Raw genomic sequence first — 14,532 nt, forward strand, 5'->3', positions numbered from 1 at the left:
TACATGACGGCTTCACGGTCTGTGCGCAACAATTGCTGACAAATGCTATTTCCTCCGTCTATCGAATGTGAATATACTTCTGAACAGTTAGCAATGGACGAGGTAACATAAGGCATAGGGTTGCCATTGCATGTTATTTGTTCCTGTATATATTTCTATGAATGATGCTAACTTTAGGCCCGAGGTTGAATGACGCAAATGACGTTTACTTATGGCATACAGGTTACAGTGTGGAGATATTAACGTCTGTAAAAACTACTAGGCGGCATCAAAAAAATGTTTTTTTTTTCTGTTGTGTTGCCTGTCAGCAACTCAACTATAAAGGGTTCAGCCGAGGTGAGCTTGCAAATTACGCTTCTGTACTATCTTAGCTGTTCTGCTTACTGTAAGACAAAGGTCAGCATTGGCATAAAAGGCGCAGAAACGAGAGCAGGGCGGCGAGGTCATGGTGAAGTTCCCGTAATAGCACGCCTCCACGTCGTATAGAAATTCGAGGCATCTACAAACTCGGGCTTAGGGATTAGCGTATAACAGCGTCGAAATATTGCATCGAATTCTCAACAAATGTTTGCAACTTATGCGCCAAACTGGTCACGAATACGAAATAAGTGCTTTGGAAATACGTGACGTCACACCGACCTAGAGGCGCTGAGGCTACAAGAAGTTCAAGAAAGGGAAGTTTAGCCTTCCTTGTCTCCAGTAGCAATCAAGTATTTTACCCGCTAAGTTAATGAAAATACAGTCCTGTAGTAATAACTTTATCAAGGCATAGTGATGTGTTGCTCTCCGGCGTTCCTTCCACATACCATAAGTAAAGGAAGGACTCTTTCCCAAGGGCCAGTCTTCCTGCTCTTCCGTCACCTTTTATCTGATTTCCTTGGGAAGAAGAAAAACCGAACGAACAAAGATAAAGAAAGGAAACTTCCCTCTATCTTACTCTCTATTTGCGACATATATATACGATAATCTCGAACCGCAATGTGCATGAACCAGTATACCAGCATTTGAAAAGAAAAAAAAAGGCCGAACTCTCAAAAGGAAAATTACCCTACTGGCGTGTCATTCTTATGGAGATGAGAAGCGTTCGATAATCGAAACGAACGTGTTCTCAGGTGGAATGTTTCCTTTCTTTGTCATCCATTACCTTATTCGGCCAGTGAGAGAAAAGCGAAGCGAAACAGCGGTGCGCAGAACGCTGCAACGTTGTGAAGAGGAAGCAGACAGCAGCTACGGCACGTCGTCTGGTCGGTTCGTGCACGACAGGAACTGCACGCTTATTCACGAAAGCGTTCACTTATTATTTTTGCGCTTGCTGAAGACACTGCGCTGCAGTCTTTGCCGCTTACTCATTCATTCAGTCGCACCTTTTCAAGGTGACCTCAATCCTTTCAACCCACAATTTCTGTGCTCGGAGTTTGTGTTATCGTGTTTTTTTTTTATTAATTTTGTTCATGCGCTGACAAATCTGCTTTCTTGGTGCCTTGAAAGTAGCGCCGTAATCCACCGTGCACCTAGTGGCCAGGCTCGCACATGTCGGAAACTGTTGGCTTCAGGGCACGCGTTCCGACAGAACTACTGAATATGATGATGATGATGCCCTCGTGTTTGGCGCACACCAACTCACGGGGATTGGCCAAGAGTCGGGCAGACTTTGCTTATGTGTTTGGTCATAAATTTAAAAATCTATTTCTGCACTGCATAGACCGGTACCTTAGTTCTCGCGAGTACCAGCCTGTACAAGCACATGCGACTCAAGATCATCAAGATCATCATAAATCACTCAGAATGACCTCTGTCCCAAAATAGTTTCTACTGCTGAACCTTCTCAATCGTGAGGGTCTTCCTCTCGAATTAGCATACGAGGGTTTCAATGATTCGTGGCCTACTCCCGAGTTCACGCACTACGGGACGCATGCAATTGAAATGGTACTGTTTCATGGCCGCCACGACCATGACCGACAAACTGGCTAACAAATCTTGGGTACCCGTACAAAATTACTCAAGAAAGTGAGCAGAGTTTGCGGTCGTTAAATCATCCCACGGGGTGTGCAACGGCTGTGGGTTCGCCTCCCATCGGTGCAAGTAATTTTCTTCCACTTCGATGTGGCTTTTCCTTTATGAAGAGTACAATAAAATTGAAAGCAAGTTAACTGTCATTAGTAATTAATTCCACATTCTAACTTCAGAAACTTCTTTCTCAACTTTACATTGCCTCACCATCTGCACCGTAACATGGTAGTGATTAACAAAAAAAAAATCGCCTTTAGGTTTCCAGATTTTTTTTACTTTTGTGCCTCTGTCTTTCATGCCGCTATTCCAAGGAAAAGCGGTGCCCAAAACCGGCGTCTCCTTCCTGGCGTAAATTTTAATAGTTGCCAATATGTCCAGCCAATGCCTTGCGGCTCAGTCGATAGAAGCGTTCCATTCTATGATGGTGAACGCCTCCTCTTTTTTGCCCGCGAACTTGTTGTTGCGGTTGCGGAGCCTCTGGGCCAGATCGTCGATCTCGTTTTGTTCCAAGGTAGGCAGGGGCGGAGGCGTCAGCGCGATGGGCGTCATGGCGGGCGCTGAGCCTCCGAGGAGCATGACGTCATTCAACGCGGGCACAGGCGCCGCGCTGGAGCTCGCGCCGCCCGTCTCGACTCCGGTCAGGGTGCGCAAGAGGGGTCGGGGCCTGGCCCGCGCCGCTGCGGTTCCCCAACCTCGCTTGACGCTGCCGGAATGCTTACCGCCTGCACCCGTGTGAAAATAACACAATCAATCAATCAATCATCATCATTTATTATTCCCTTAAGGGTCCCTTCGGGGACATTACATAAATGGCGTCCAACCCTCGTGTGCTCGGGTACATGGTGTCGCAACCCACCAAACGCCTGCTGACGCAGACGCCCCTGCGGGTCGTTCAATCAATCAATCAATCAATCAATCAATCAATCAATCAATCAATCAATCAATCAATCAATCAATCAATCAATCAATCAATCAATCAATCAATCAATCAATCAATCAATAAAACAATCAATCAATCAATTAATCAATCAATCAATCAATCAATCAATCAATCAATCAATCGATCGATCGATCGATCGATTACAGACCGGAATTTACAAAATTACAGAATTTTACAGAACTTTGCTTTCAGATTAAGACATATGCAAGCAGATGCATTATGTCAAGCATAAGTAGTGATAATGTTTCTTAGATGCTGCAAGTTTACTACCCTGAATTTCTTCCAATAGAGTTCACACAAAGCGCATTGGAATAATTTTGACACTAACTGGCAGCCCAATATATATATATATATATATATATATATATATATATATATATATATATATATACACACTTTTTTTTGACGGAGGCCTTGCTACGCCCGAAATGTGCGCAACATGCATTTTCCGTAAAGTGCTCTTTCTTTCTAAACTACGTGCACAAAGGACACACAAAACAGCTCGCAATAATTTCTCTCTCTCTTTTATATATATATGTTGTGTGTGTGTGTGCGGGTGCGATTGTAAAGAGAGCGGGTGCCGTGACGCCGTGTCCTATATACAAAAGTTAGCCGTAGCCGTGGTAAGGGCAGCATCGTATGTTATCAAGAAGCAACGTCAAGCCCATTAAGTATAAGGCCTGTCTAGCCTTACCCATCACGTTGTTGGCACTCCGGCCTGTAGGCGAACCTCCGCGCCCTCTCTTGGCCTTTCCAGAAGTTCCGGGATTGACGCCGAAGACAGTGCTGACCTTTGATGTGGAGGCGCTGCTATCAGGGCCATCAAACAAGAAGTCTGCCAATGAGTCGTTCTCGTCCGCATGTGGGAATCTGGAGCACGTAACAGTAAGTCTTAACACGTATGTGTCGTGGCGCTAGTATCTTAATTAGATTGAACATATAAATCTTAAGATCGAACATATAAGTGCCAGAAGTGGCATGATCAATTCACGCTTCGCTGAAGTAAAGCGACGTGGCTTGGTTTTATGCCTGTGGTGAGCTGAGAAAGATCTGCTTTCCTTCTACCAGCAGATAAGTTATCATCATCATCATCATCAGCCTAGTTACGCCCACTGCAGGGCAAAGGCCTCTCCCATACTTCTCCAACTACCCCGGTCATGTACTAATTGTGGCCATGTTGTCCCTGCAAACGTCTTAATGTCATCTGCCCACCTAACTCTCTGCCGCCCCCTGCTACGCTTCCCTTCTCTTGGAATCCAGTCCGTAGCTCTTAGTGACCATCGGTTATCTTCCCTCCTCATTACATGTCCGGCCCATGCCCATTTCTTTTTCTTGATTTCAACTAAGATGTCGTTTACCCGCGTTTGTTGCCTCACCCAATCTGCTCTTTTCTTATCCCTTAACGTTACACCCATCATTCTTCTTTCCATAGCTCGTTGCGTCGTTCTCAATTTCAGCAGAACCCTTTTCGTAAGCCTCCAGGTTTCTGCCCCATATGTGAGTACTGGTAACACACAGCTGTTGTACACTTTCCTTTTGAGGGATAGTGGCAACCTACTGTTCATGATTTGAGAATGCCTGCCAAACGCACCCCAACCCATTCTTATTCTTCTGGTTATTTCAGTCTCATGATCCGGATCCGTGGTTACTACCTGCCCTAAGTAGATGTATTCCCTTACCACTTCCAGTGTTTCGCTACCTATCGTAAACTGCTGTTCTCTTCCGAGACTGTTAAACAGTACTTTAGTTTTCTGCAGATTAATTTTCAGACCCACCCTTCTGCTTTGCCTCTCCAGGTCAGTGAGCATGCATTGCAATTGGTCTCCTGAGTTACTAAGCAAGGCAATATCATCAGCGAATCGCAAGTTGCTAAGGTATTCTCCATCGACTTTTATCCCCAATTCTTCCCACTCCAGGCCTCTGAATACCTCCTGTAAACATGCTGTGAATAGCATTGGAGATATCGTATCTCCCTGTCTGACGCCTTTCTTTATAGGGATTTTGTTGCTTTCTTTGTGGAGGACTACGGTGGCTGTGGAGCCGCTATAGATATCTTCCAGTATTTTTACATATGGCTCATCTACACCCTGATTCCGTAATGCCTCCATGACTGCTGAGGTTTCGACTGAATCAAACGCTTTCTCGTAATCAATGAAAGCTATATATAAGGGTTGGTTATAATCTGCACATTTCTGTATCACTTGATTGATAGTGTGAATATGGTCTATTGTTGAGTAGCCTTTACGGAATCCTGCCTGGTCCTTTGGCTGACAGAAGTCTAAGGTGTTCCTGATTCTATTTGCGATTACCTTAGTAAATACTTTGTAGGCAACGGACAGTAAGCTGATCGGTCTATAATTTTTCAAGTCTTTGGCGTCCCCTTTCTTATGGATTAGGATTATGTTAGCGTTCTTCCAAGATTCCGGTACGCTCGAGGTTATGAGGCATTGCGTATACAGGGTGGCCAGTTTCTCTAGAACAATCTGACCACCATCCTTCAACAAATCTGCTGTTACCTGATCCTCCCCAGCTGCCTTCCCCCTTTGCATAGCTCCTAAGGCTTTCTTTACTTCTTCTGGCGTTACCTGTGGGATTTCGAATTCCTCTAGGCTATTCTCTCTTCCACTATCGTCGTGGGTGCCACTGGTACTGTATAAATCTCTATAGAACTCCTCAGCCACTTGAACTATCTCGTCCATATTAGTAACGATATTGCCGGCTTTGTCTCTTAACGCACACATCTGATTCTTGCCTATTCCTAGTTTCTTCTTCACTGTTTTTAGGCTTCCTCCGTTCCTGAGAGCCTGTTCAATTCTATCCATATTATAGTTCCTGATGTCCGCTGTCTTACGCTTGTTGATTAACTTAGAAAGTTCTGCCAGTTCTATTCTAGCTGCAGGATTAGAGGCTTTCATACATTGGCGTTTCTTGATCAGATCTTTCGTCTCCTGCGATAGCTTACTGGTTTCCTGTCTAACGGCGTTACCACCGACTTCTATTGCGCACTCCTTAATGATGCCCATGAGATTGTCGTTCATTGCTTCAACACTAAGGTCCTCTTCCTGAGTTAAAGCCGAATACCTGTTCTGTAGTTTGATCCGGAATTCCTCTAGTTTCCCTCTTACCGCTAACTCATTGATTGGCTTCTTGTGTACCAGTTTCTTTCGTTCCCTCCTCAAGTCTAGGCTAATTCGAGTTCTTACCATCCTGTGGTCACTGCAGCGTACCTTGCCGAGCACGTCTACATCTTGAATGATGCCAGGGTTCGCGCAGAGTATGAAGTCGATTTCATTTCTAGTCTCACCATTCGGGCTCCTCCACGTCCACTTTCGGCTAACCCGCTTGCGGAAAAAGGTATTCATTATACGCATATTATTCTGTTCTGCAAACTCTACTAATAATTCTCCTCTGCTATTCCTAGAGCCTATGCCATATTCCCCCACTGACTTGTCTCCAGCCTGCTTCTTGCCTACCCTGGCATTGAAGTCGCCCATCAGTATAGTGTATTTTGTTTTGACTTTACCCATCGCCGATTCTACGTCTTCATAAAAGCTTTCGACTTCCTGGTCATCATGACTAGATGTAGGAGCGTAGACCTGTACAACCTTCATTTTGTACCTCTTATTAAGTTTCACAACAAGACATGCCACCCTCTCGTTAATGCTATAGAATTCCTGTATGTTACCAGCTATTTCCTTATTAATCAGGAATCCGACTCCTAGTTCTCGTCTCTCCGCTAAGCCCGGGTAGCACAGTACATGCCCGCTTTTTAGCACTGTATATGCTTCTTTTGTCCTCCTAACCTCACTGAGCCCTATTATATCCCATTTACTACCCTCTAATTCCTCCAATAACACTGCTAGACTCGCCTCACTAGATAGCGTTCTAACGTTAAACGTTGCCAGGTTCAGATTCCAATATTATTGGCCTAATGCAGGTTACGACATAAATACAGAAAAGGGCGTCACACGTATATACGAACAAGTTTATTTCCTGCATAAGATCTGGTTGGAACCAGTTAAACGGCCTATGTATCCAATGTTGCAAGACAGAGTTAAATTCAGAAAAAGAACGAACGCTTTTATGTAGCAGAACCGTCTTTCCCTGCTGTAAGCTGTTCAGCGTCGAAGCTTGCTGCTCTCAAAGCAAAGCCAAACATAAAAGGACGTGCCATAGGGATTTGTAAGCAAAATTGCAGTGACATGTGAAAAACGACACATACATAGTTTGAACTATCCAGCGAGCAAATTATCGCGCGAGATTCACAGGGGCCGAAACCCAGTCTACGAGAAGGCAGGTGCGTGTTGTTGGGAAGGTCCTCTAGTTTGTTAGAATGGGATGCGCGCTCTTCTATTACAGTAACGCAATAAGTGCCAAGGGAAGGCAAACGCCTTAGAAAGCGGCATATGGTTAGGTCGAAATACAGAACTGAGACAACTTACAAGCACACGATCGAACCTACAAGCACAAGATGTTGCGTCGACATTCACGCAGCCCTGCCCAACTCAATTCCTTCTCTTATGAACATTAATATCAGTTGCAGCGTTTCGCTTGCGATAGCAATAATACGGACGCTCGAGGCGCAAAAAACGCCGTTGCTGGCGCCAACATCGCGGTCGAACTGTCCCGCTCAGTTGGCGTGCCTCGGTGTCCTCCAGGGAGGAGGACATTGAGGCACCTTACGCAACCCTACGGTCGACGTTCTACGCGCGGCTTCTTGCGGTGGGTTAGAGGACCTCCACAGACGCGGAGTGCGTTTGGCTGCGACAGGGGCGAAACGAAGCCTGACGCACCGTCAGCGCGTCGCTCGATCAGCTCGGGTGTCAAAGCCAGGGTGTGTATTCTAAAAGAGTCTACCTAGTTGACTTGTCCATTTCGTCTGCTACTGAAATGCTGATTGGCTGTGGCACCTGGCTGCTGCGGACGCGCAGCCCAGCCCAGCTAATCAGCACTTCAGCAGCAGACAAAATGGACAAGTCCACTAGGTGGACTCTTACAGAATACCTCCCCAGGTCAGCGTGATGGCACGAGCGGTTGCGCAGGTAACTTTTTTCAGCAGACTGGCGTTCCTAGTGAGCTGCAGCGTGTGTGCACAGATCTGAGCAGAACGGGCAGTGAACGTCAACATAGCGTTGTTCAATATTTCGCTGGGCGCTCACTAAGGCCCATTGTTTCCATCTATGGCTTCCCGTGTAGTCGGTATCATCTCATGACCTTTGGAGGTGCGACGCCTGCGACGCTCCTCACTTCGCCAGCGTTGTGAGGTGCCTGGTTGTTGCCAGGGGCGCATGTTAATTCTATACCGAGAAGCAGTTGCCTTGCGTGCTGCGCCACGCCAGCATGTCCCACCCGCGGACAGTTTGAGCACCACCCGTGGAGTCCAAGCGCAGCCGCGAAGCTTGCTGTCGGTGTCATTGCTTCGCACTTTGGGGCGAAACTGCTGTTTTTCTTTAATACATAACAACGGCTTTTGCTGTGCTTCTCATTTGTTCTCGAAAGTTGTGCTTCTGATTTCTCATTCCATTAGTCCTTGTGCTTTCATTGCATGCGGGCTGGCACAAGTTCGCGTCCTAGTCGTCTCGCGCCACATTAACTTTCGACTGGCTCGAGAAAATATTCTGCTTTCTTCTCACTACCTGCTGCCCATTTCCTCTTAGAAACAAGGCGAATAAAGTGGTCTATCCGACGTTTTCTATGAAACTTGGCGTTACCTGAGAATCGTCGGGGCGAACAGGAACTGACGCAGCGAGTCGTAGTCCGCGTTGCTCTCCCCACGGTAAAAGGGCGGGGGAGGCGATGTCATCCGCTCTCCAAGAAGCGGCGGATCGTTCGCCTTCTTGTTGAGCGTCTTGCGGCGCTCGCGGAAGAGCGCCTTCTTGAGCTGCGAGTTCTCGTCTTCCAAGGTGCGCAACTCGTTCCTCAAGTTGAGCCGTCTCTGCTCGAGCGTATTGGCGACGGACTCCATCTGCGAGATCATCTTGCTCACCTGCGAGGACATCAGCGAGTTGTCCCGAGGGGGGTTAAACGTTCCATTTTAACCGAAACTCGAGCGAAGGGAAGCGGCGCCGACAAGACGCGAGAGAGCTAAGACTGCCTGCGTTTGAAAAGCAGCGCTGCAAAGTTGAACCACATGGATGAGAACAGCACATACGAAGCGCAAGCCTGGCACTAGCCCCAACGAAAGCCTCATTCAAAGAAAGCTGCCGTTTTCTTTGCTTCCGGCAGGTATATGGAATTTATTTTTAGTGGCATTCGCTTGCGAAACTCTTGAGGGCATCGGAACAAGAGGGCTCGACAGGAAGTTAGACATCTTTAAGTGGACGACAGTGGGCGTAAACGAGAATCCTGAGTCTGGAGCGAACGTTTGGAGTTGGAGACTTGTTTTTGTCAGGACGAATGCAAATCCACGCGCCGAAACTTTAGTATAAGGCTCAGGCTTCCTTTGTATTCCAATGTTAGTCCCTTGGAACGAAAAGGGTAGGGCTGGAGATCTGTACGATAGATTACACTGCCGTTGGTATTCATGTCCATAAAAAGGGTGCCTCTTCGAGTATGGCATAAGATTAGATGTTTTCACAAAAGTTGCAGGCATAATATGAACTCAGTTTACGTAAACAGTTGTAATTAGAGCTCGCTGGGAGAGGGCTTTGTCTTGCATAATTTAGGCCGACGTTGGTAATTTCTTATTCGATAATACGAAGGAGAACGAGAAAGTCTTTTCCCCAATTCTTTATTGGCCAAAATAAGGTACTTACAGGTAACTACATATATAACGCACCATTCTACGTATCTTACAGTATTTTTGCACATAGTCCCCACATGGGTTCAGATATTTTGTCCCATCGTGGCACTAAATTTGAGATTCCCATGTGCCATGTTATCGTCAGTCAGCGACGCACGCAGCCTCTCCGAACGCTCGTTGTCATGCAAGTCTTCATGGCGTTTTGCGAATTCACAACAGCACCACCTCACACTTCTCACTGCGAGACAAGTTTTCCCATACGTGTGCTGCATTTCCCTGCGAATTTCGATGGGCGTTTGCCCCTTGCTCAACAGAAAACGAATTACTTCTTTGCTCGTACGCCGTGGACGTGTGAAGCAAAACCGCCATCTTCAACAACTGCCAGCAACACTGCTGTACAAACCTACCCACAGATAAGGCCGGCCTGGTCAAGAACGGTCCACCGCTGGGAATGGATATGTTGACTTTGTATTTACAGCCGTAATTTGGTTAAAAATAGTATAGGGTCAAAGACTTTTTGATCCTCCCTCGTAATTCAACATTAGAACAGGAATAAGGGGTGTAGAGTTGCAAAGCTGTCAGGGTGAGCTTTAACGAGCACGATTGATTAACGTCCGAATTGCGAAGCCATTGGCAACAAAGCAATGACACTGTAATAAATGTGGATTACTTTTAAAGTAACTATGCACCTAAAACGTAAACAGTATTACTTACGGCTTTTTTTTTCTTTTCTCCATGCCTCATGCTCTTTATAATTTAGCACCACTTCGACCCTTGCGTCCTGTTCTGTTCTTTCAGCCACTTGTTTTTCACGCTATTTTCGCTTGTTAGTGGTGCCCCAACTTGGTAAAGCGCCTATACTTCCTTGCTTTCGTTACGACTAGTACAGAAATAATTGGGTTAGAAAATGAAATCCAAATCCGTGCTTTGTGACGAATCAGTCAATGCTGTAACCCGACTCATTCTCAGTAGGCAACGCTACAGAAACTGTGCAAGCAGTGCAGCTATAGGAATCTCACTCCGCGCGTTTCACAGTGCGGTTCTCTGACGTATGACGTCTACCATACGTAGTAGATACGTCATGTATTCATTAACAGTGGCAGAACGAGGAATGTCGCTGGAGCGAACGTTTAGACCTAGTGGACGTGTCTTCGCCGGGATAGGAACTTATTTCCTCAGCATTGCGGCTGCATCCCGTAGACGTGACGTTGCATTAAACCAAGAATTATATGTACATGTTTGTGGTTTAAGTATGCGTCATACTATGTTTTGACCATGAATGTAAGCGATGCACTGTGTGTAGCTGGTCGCACAAACGCGTCACCCCTTCTCGATCGGTGCTAAAGAAATTGCTAAAGAAATTTGCATCTTCGACGGCTTCCACGTAATAACGTCATATTTTCCGACACAGAAGTATGCTACAATGTTCAGGTTGCAATGTAGCCCAAGAATTCTGGTTTCAAAGTGCTTTTTTTTTTCTACAGTGTGACTTCAGTGACGATTTTTCGAGTGCATGTGACGTCATAACGCACTACCCTATGCAGACTAGCTAATGAAGATCACTTCCCGGTATTGTGCCGGCGTCGCTGTCGGTACTTTAGCCGCACTTCGCGCACTCATTCCGCGTTTCCAGGCACTTTATCCACCGTAGGCATTTACGACACGACCAACGTTACATCGAGTATCTAAATCCTTCTTGCCTACTTGACCAACTACTCGCCCACGCGCGCAGTGCTAAAATTCTCTCTATCCATCGTAGCGTTGCCTAATACGTGTGAGACGTCCTTCGCGTACCAGAACTCCCCCCTCCTCCCCCCATTTGCACAGCAGTGACCTTCAGTGCCCTTCGGAGTTCGACGGGTTTGCACTCACTTGTATCAGTGCCTTCTTGAGCAGACGCAACTCATCGGGATCGGTGGTGTCCAGCGTCTGCTCAGCGCCTACCAGGTTTTGCCTCAGCACTTGCACGTGCTCCTGGAACAATGCCAATGCTGTCGGCGGCGCACTTGCCATGGACTTCGCGTGCAGCAGCGGCTCGCCGTGGCTGGTGCAGGGCTGGTCCGCCGCTGGAGTGGTCTCCGCAGTGCTCATCGCTGAGGTCCGAAGACGGGCCAGCGACTGCAACGGAAGCGGTGACGATTCCATCAGTACGCACCCGAACTCAGCTCGCGCAAGCCCAGATTGGATTGTTGGTTTGCCCTACAGTAATTGGCGCAACCCACTACGACGTATTCGCCAAGAAACGGTTGGTAGTGGAAACAAGATGAAAAAGTAGTTTCCAAAATTAAAGAGAGCATATTTATTCATTCCATACTGCGGGCACAAGGTCCAAGCAGGCGTGGGTAATGCAAAGGAAAACTAAGCAGCAGTAAGCAACAAAGCGAACAACTATTTACACCCATTAATGTTATCTCACCGTAGGATCATCTGTTTCAGGAAGACGATTCCATTCATGTATGGTCTTGGGGAAAGAAAACGAAAACCGAACAGGTAAGTGTGTCGAAAATCTCCCATCGTGGGTAGGAGCCACACGCATCGCAGGCTACAACAACAACAACAACATGTACGTTAGTGCGTTATGTCGGTGCTGTCAGGTGGGTCTGCTTGTTAAAGGCGATAAATATTAGAATGAATGTATAGCCAGTTTGTTATAATGTAGGGAGAGAAATTCCTGCCTAAGCTCTTGCGAAGAGAGAGAGAGAGAGAGATTGAGAGAGAGAAAGAGATACAAGCTTTGTTGATATGCTCGGGATGTTAGCCTGGCCTTTCGCCTGACATGCTACTGCAGGCGCTGAATGATGATTATAGTATGTTCACATACTTACACATATACACTATAGGTATATTTACGAAGTTTTGTAAAGGCTCGCGGCCCGCACGAACGTCAGCAGCGGTATCGGGCGCGCAACGCGCAGGTGATGCTTTTGCCGTGGGCCCAGGATGTGCCGCAGTCCCAAGCTCAGGTCTCGTTGCAGGTGTATTGCAGGTGTATAAACCTGTCTTTCGACCTACTTCTTGTTCGTGCTTCTGAAGAATGAGACATAGCACCACGGTGGATTGGCCAAGAAACGAAATGCTTTAAAACTCGAAAGAACTGCATGTTGTGAAACGGAAAGCAATGGCGGCAACTACCGGTTTAGTCCGCCTAAGTGAGCACTATAGCTTATACAATAGTGCTAGCGGAAGTCACAAGCTTACGCGTGAGCCTCAAACGTGAGGGTTCCAGGGAATGATGAGGGAATTCTGACAAGCAAAGTCGAACCTGTGCGTGAACCGCTGGTCTGCACAATCGAACTACAAATAACGAATGACACTTGTACATATAATGTCGGGTCATAGGCACCAAATGCCTCTTCTTAGGATAGCCCATAACATTCTAAGGCTTCTTCGAATTCCACACATTTCATATATTTTGCCTGCCGCATCCCTGGGTCACCGGCATACGTGCCACTGAGAGTGCGCGCATACCTGACCTGTTCACCGGAATTAGTATGCGAAATTGTGCCGCAAAGGGTATAGAAGATTTAAATGTATTAATTACATGTCTCACTTTTCAATCGTCATGCATACACATCTCCTCACTATTTTTCTCTGAACAAACACCAAACGTCACCTTCATTCTCATGACATCGCTGCCTTTACGTTTGAAAGTGTGTACATGCGCACTGACTTAAGTTTGCATTTTGGCATAGCCTGTAAACCGTAAACGATGTAGTACAATGGCGGCGCAACATTCAGAAGTTCCTGAAGGGAGTCGCTCGGGTGCAGTTATTGTCGGCATGTATCGCAAGGCTAGATCCGCGTAAACTACAACATCCTCCTCTTCGTATAAGCGCAAACATTATGTGATGCTGTATTCTGCATAGGATGAAAACAAAGACAACTGTTACAATCGCAACCAGTTGCATAGCATTTGAATAACCAATTCGTGAAGCACTTCGTTCACACGCATTTCAACATATCTGCTGGACCTGCATAATTTATTTCATTTCTCTTTTTTTTTTTTGGTCTCGTAAAATCCTTTTGATTCTTGGCCGAGTGAGATTGTGCCGGTTTCGCAGGAAATGGTGAACCCCGTAACGAATCCCTCATACTGGGTGAGCGATATTGAAGAGAAGAAGAAGTAGAAGAAGCAGGCAGCGAGGCATCCGGGACAAAATTTGAGACGACGTCCCGACAAAATCGTCTTTCCGGGACCATGAGCAGCTCGGAGCAGCTGGGCAGTGCACCAACGTCGACGCAAGCAAAGGAGACGTCGCCGGAGCCGATACCTTTGCCCGCAGCGCAGGCACTGCCCCCTGAAACATCGGCGGCCAGCGCCGCTGTGGACGCCACCACGACATCGCCCGGTAGCGGCAGCCAGAGGGCCCTAGCAACACCTGCGAAATCGAGCACCTCGCTGGCCGAGTTACAGGAACATCTGTCCTTGCTGAGGGAGGGTCTCGCGGCCACAGAAGACTCCATGGACACCATGCCGCCCGAAGACTACCGGCAGCTCAAGACGGCATTGCTCAAGGCGAGTACATGTCGCAGGAGGGCAGTAACTACACAAATCGACGTAATAAACGTAGAACACACCGCTGATGTCTGTCCGTGTAAGCGGAGCTTTATTAGTTTCGGAGAAAGGTGCTTTAAAACGCAACACATGTTATGTCCAGTCAGGTCTTTTTCATTTACAGATTACGACGTCTGCATAGTATCGGGTTGGTTTTTCTCGTCCCACAACTGTACGATCTTCCGAGGAGGCCCCATTCGCAACATAGGGAAAGGATCGTTGTGCACTATCCTTTGATGACGTCAAACGGCATCTTTCTGATTGGTTAGTAGTTGTGGGCACCTC

General features: G+C 46.9%; 1 protein-coding gene across 2 annotated transcripts; it reads right to left on the reverse strand.

The window, feature by feature from the left end:
* Positions 1-2,084: 2,084 nt before the first annotated feature.
* LOC129380298 (uncharacterized) lies at positions 2,085-11,880 on the reverse strand. 2 transcript variants are annotated; one of them, XM_055061097.2, is made up of 4 exons: positions 11,565-11,880; positions 8,662-8,936; positions 3,645-3,757; positions 2,085-2,732 (listed from the first exon to the last, which is right to left on the reverse strand). In XM_055061097.2, exons 1-4 carry the CDS (start codon positions 11,835-11,837, stop codon positions 2,404-2,406), a joined length of 990 nt encoding a protein of 329 aa, XP_054917072.1. In that variant the 5' UTR covers positions 11,838-11,880; the 3' UTR covers positions 2,085-2,403. The 2 variants fall into 2 exon arrangements, with proteins under 2 accessions (XP_054917072.1, XP_054917070.1); XM_055061095.2 differs by having other exon boundaries at positions 2,089-2,732; positions 3,645-3,820; positions 11,565-11,879.
* Between the last annotated feature and the right edge of the window lie 2,652 nt (positions 11,881-14,532).

This window comes from Dermacentor andersoni, chromosome 10 (genome assembly GCF_023375885.2).
Source record: "Dermacentor andersoni chromosome 10, qqDerAnde1_hic_scaffold, whole genome shotgun sequence".
NCBI lineage: Eukaryota > Metazoa > Arthropoda > Arachnida > Ixodida > Ixodidae > Dermacentor > Dermacentor andersoni.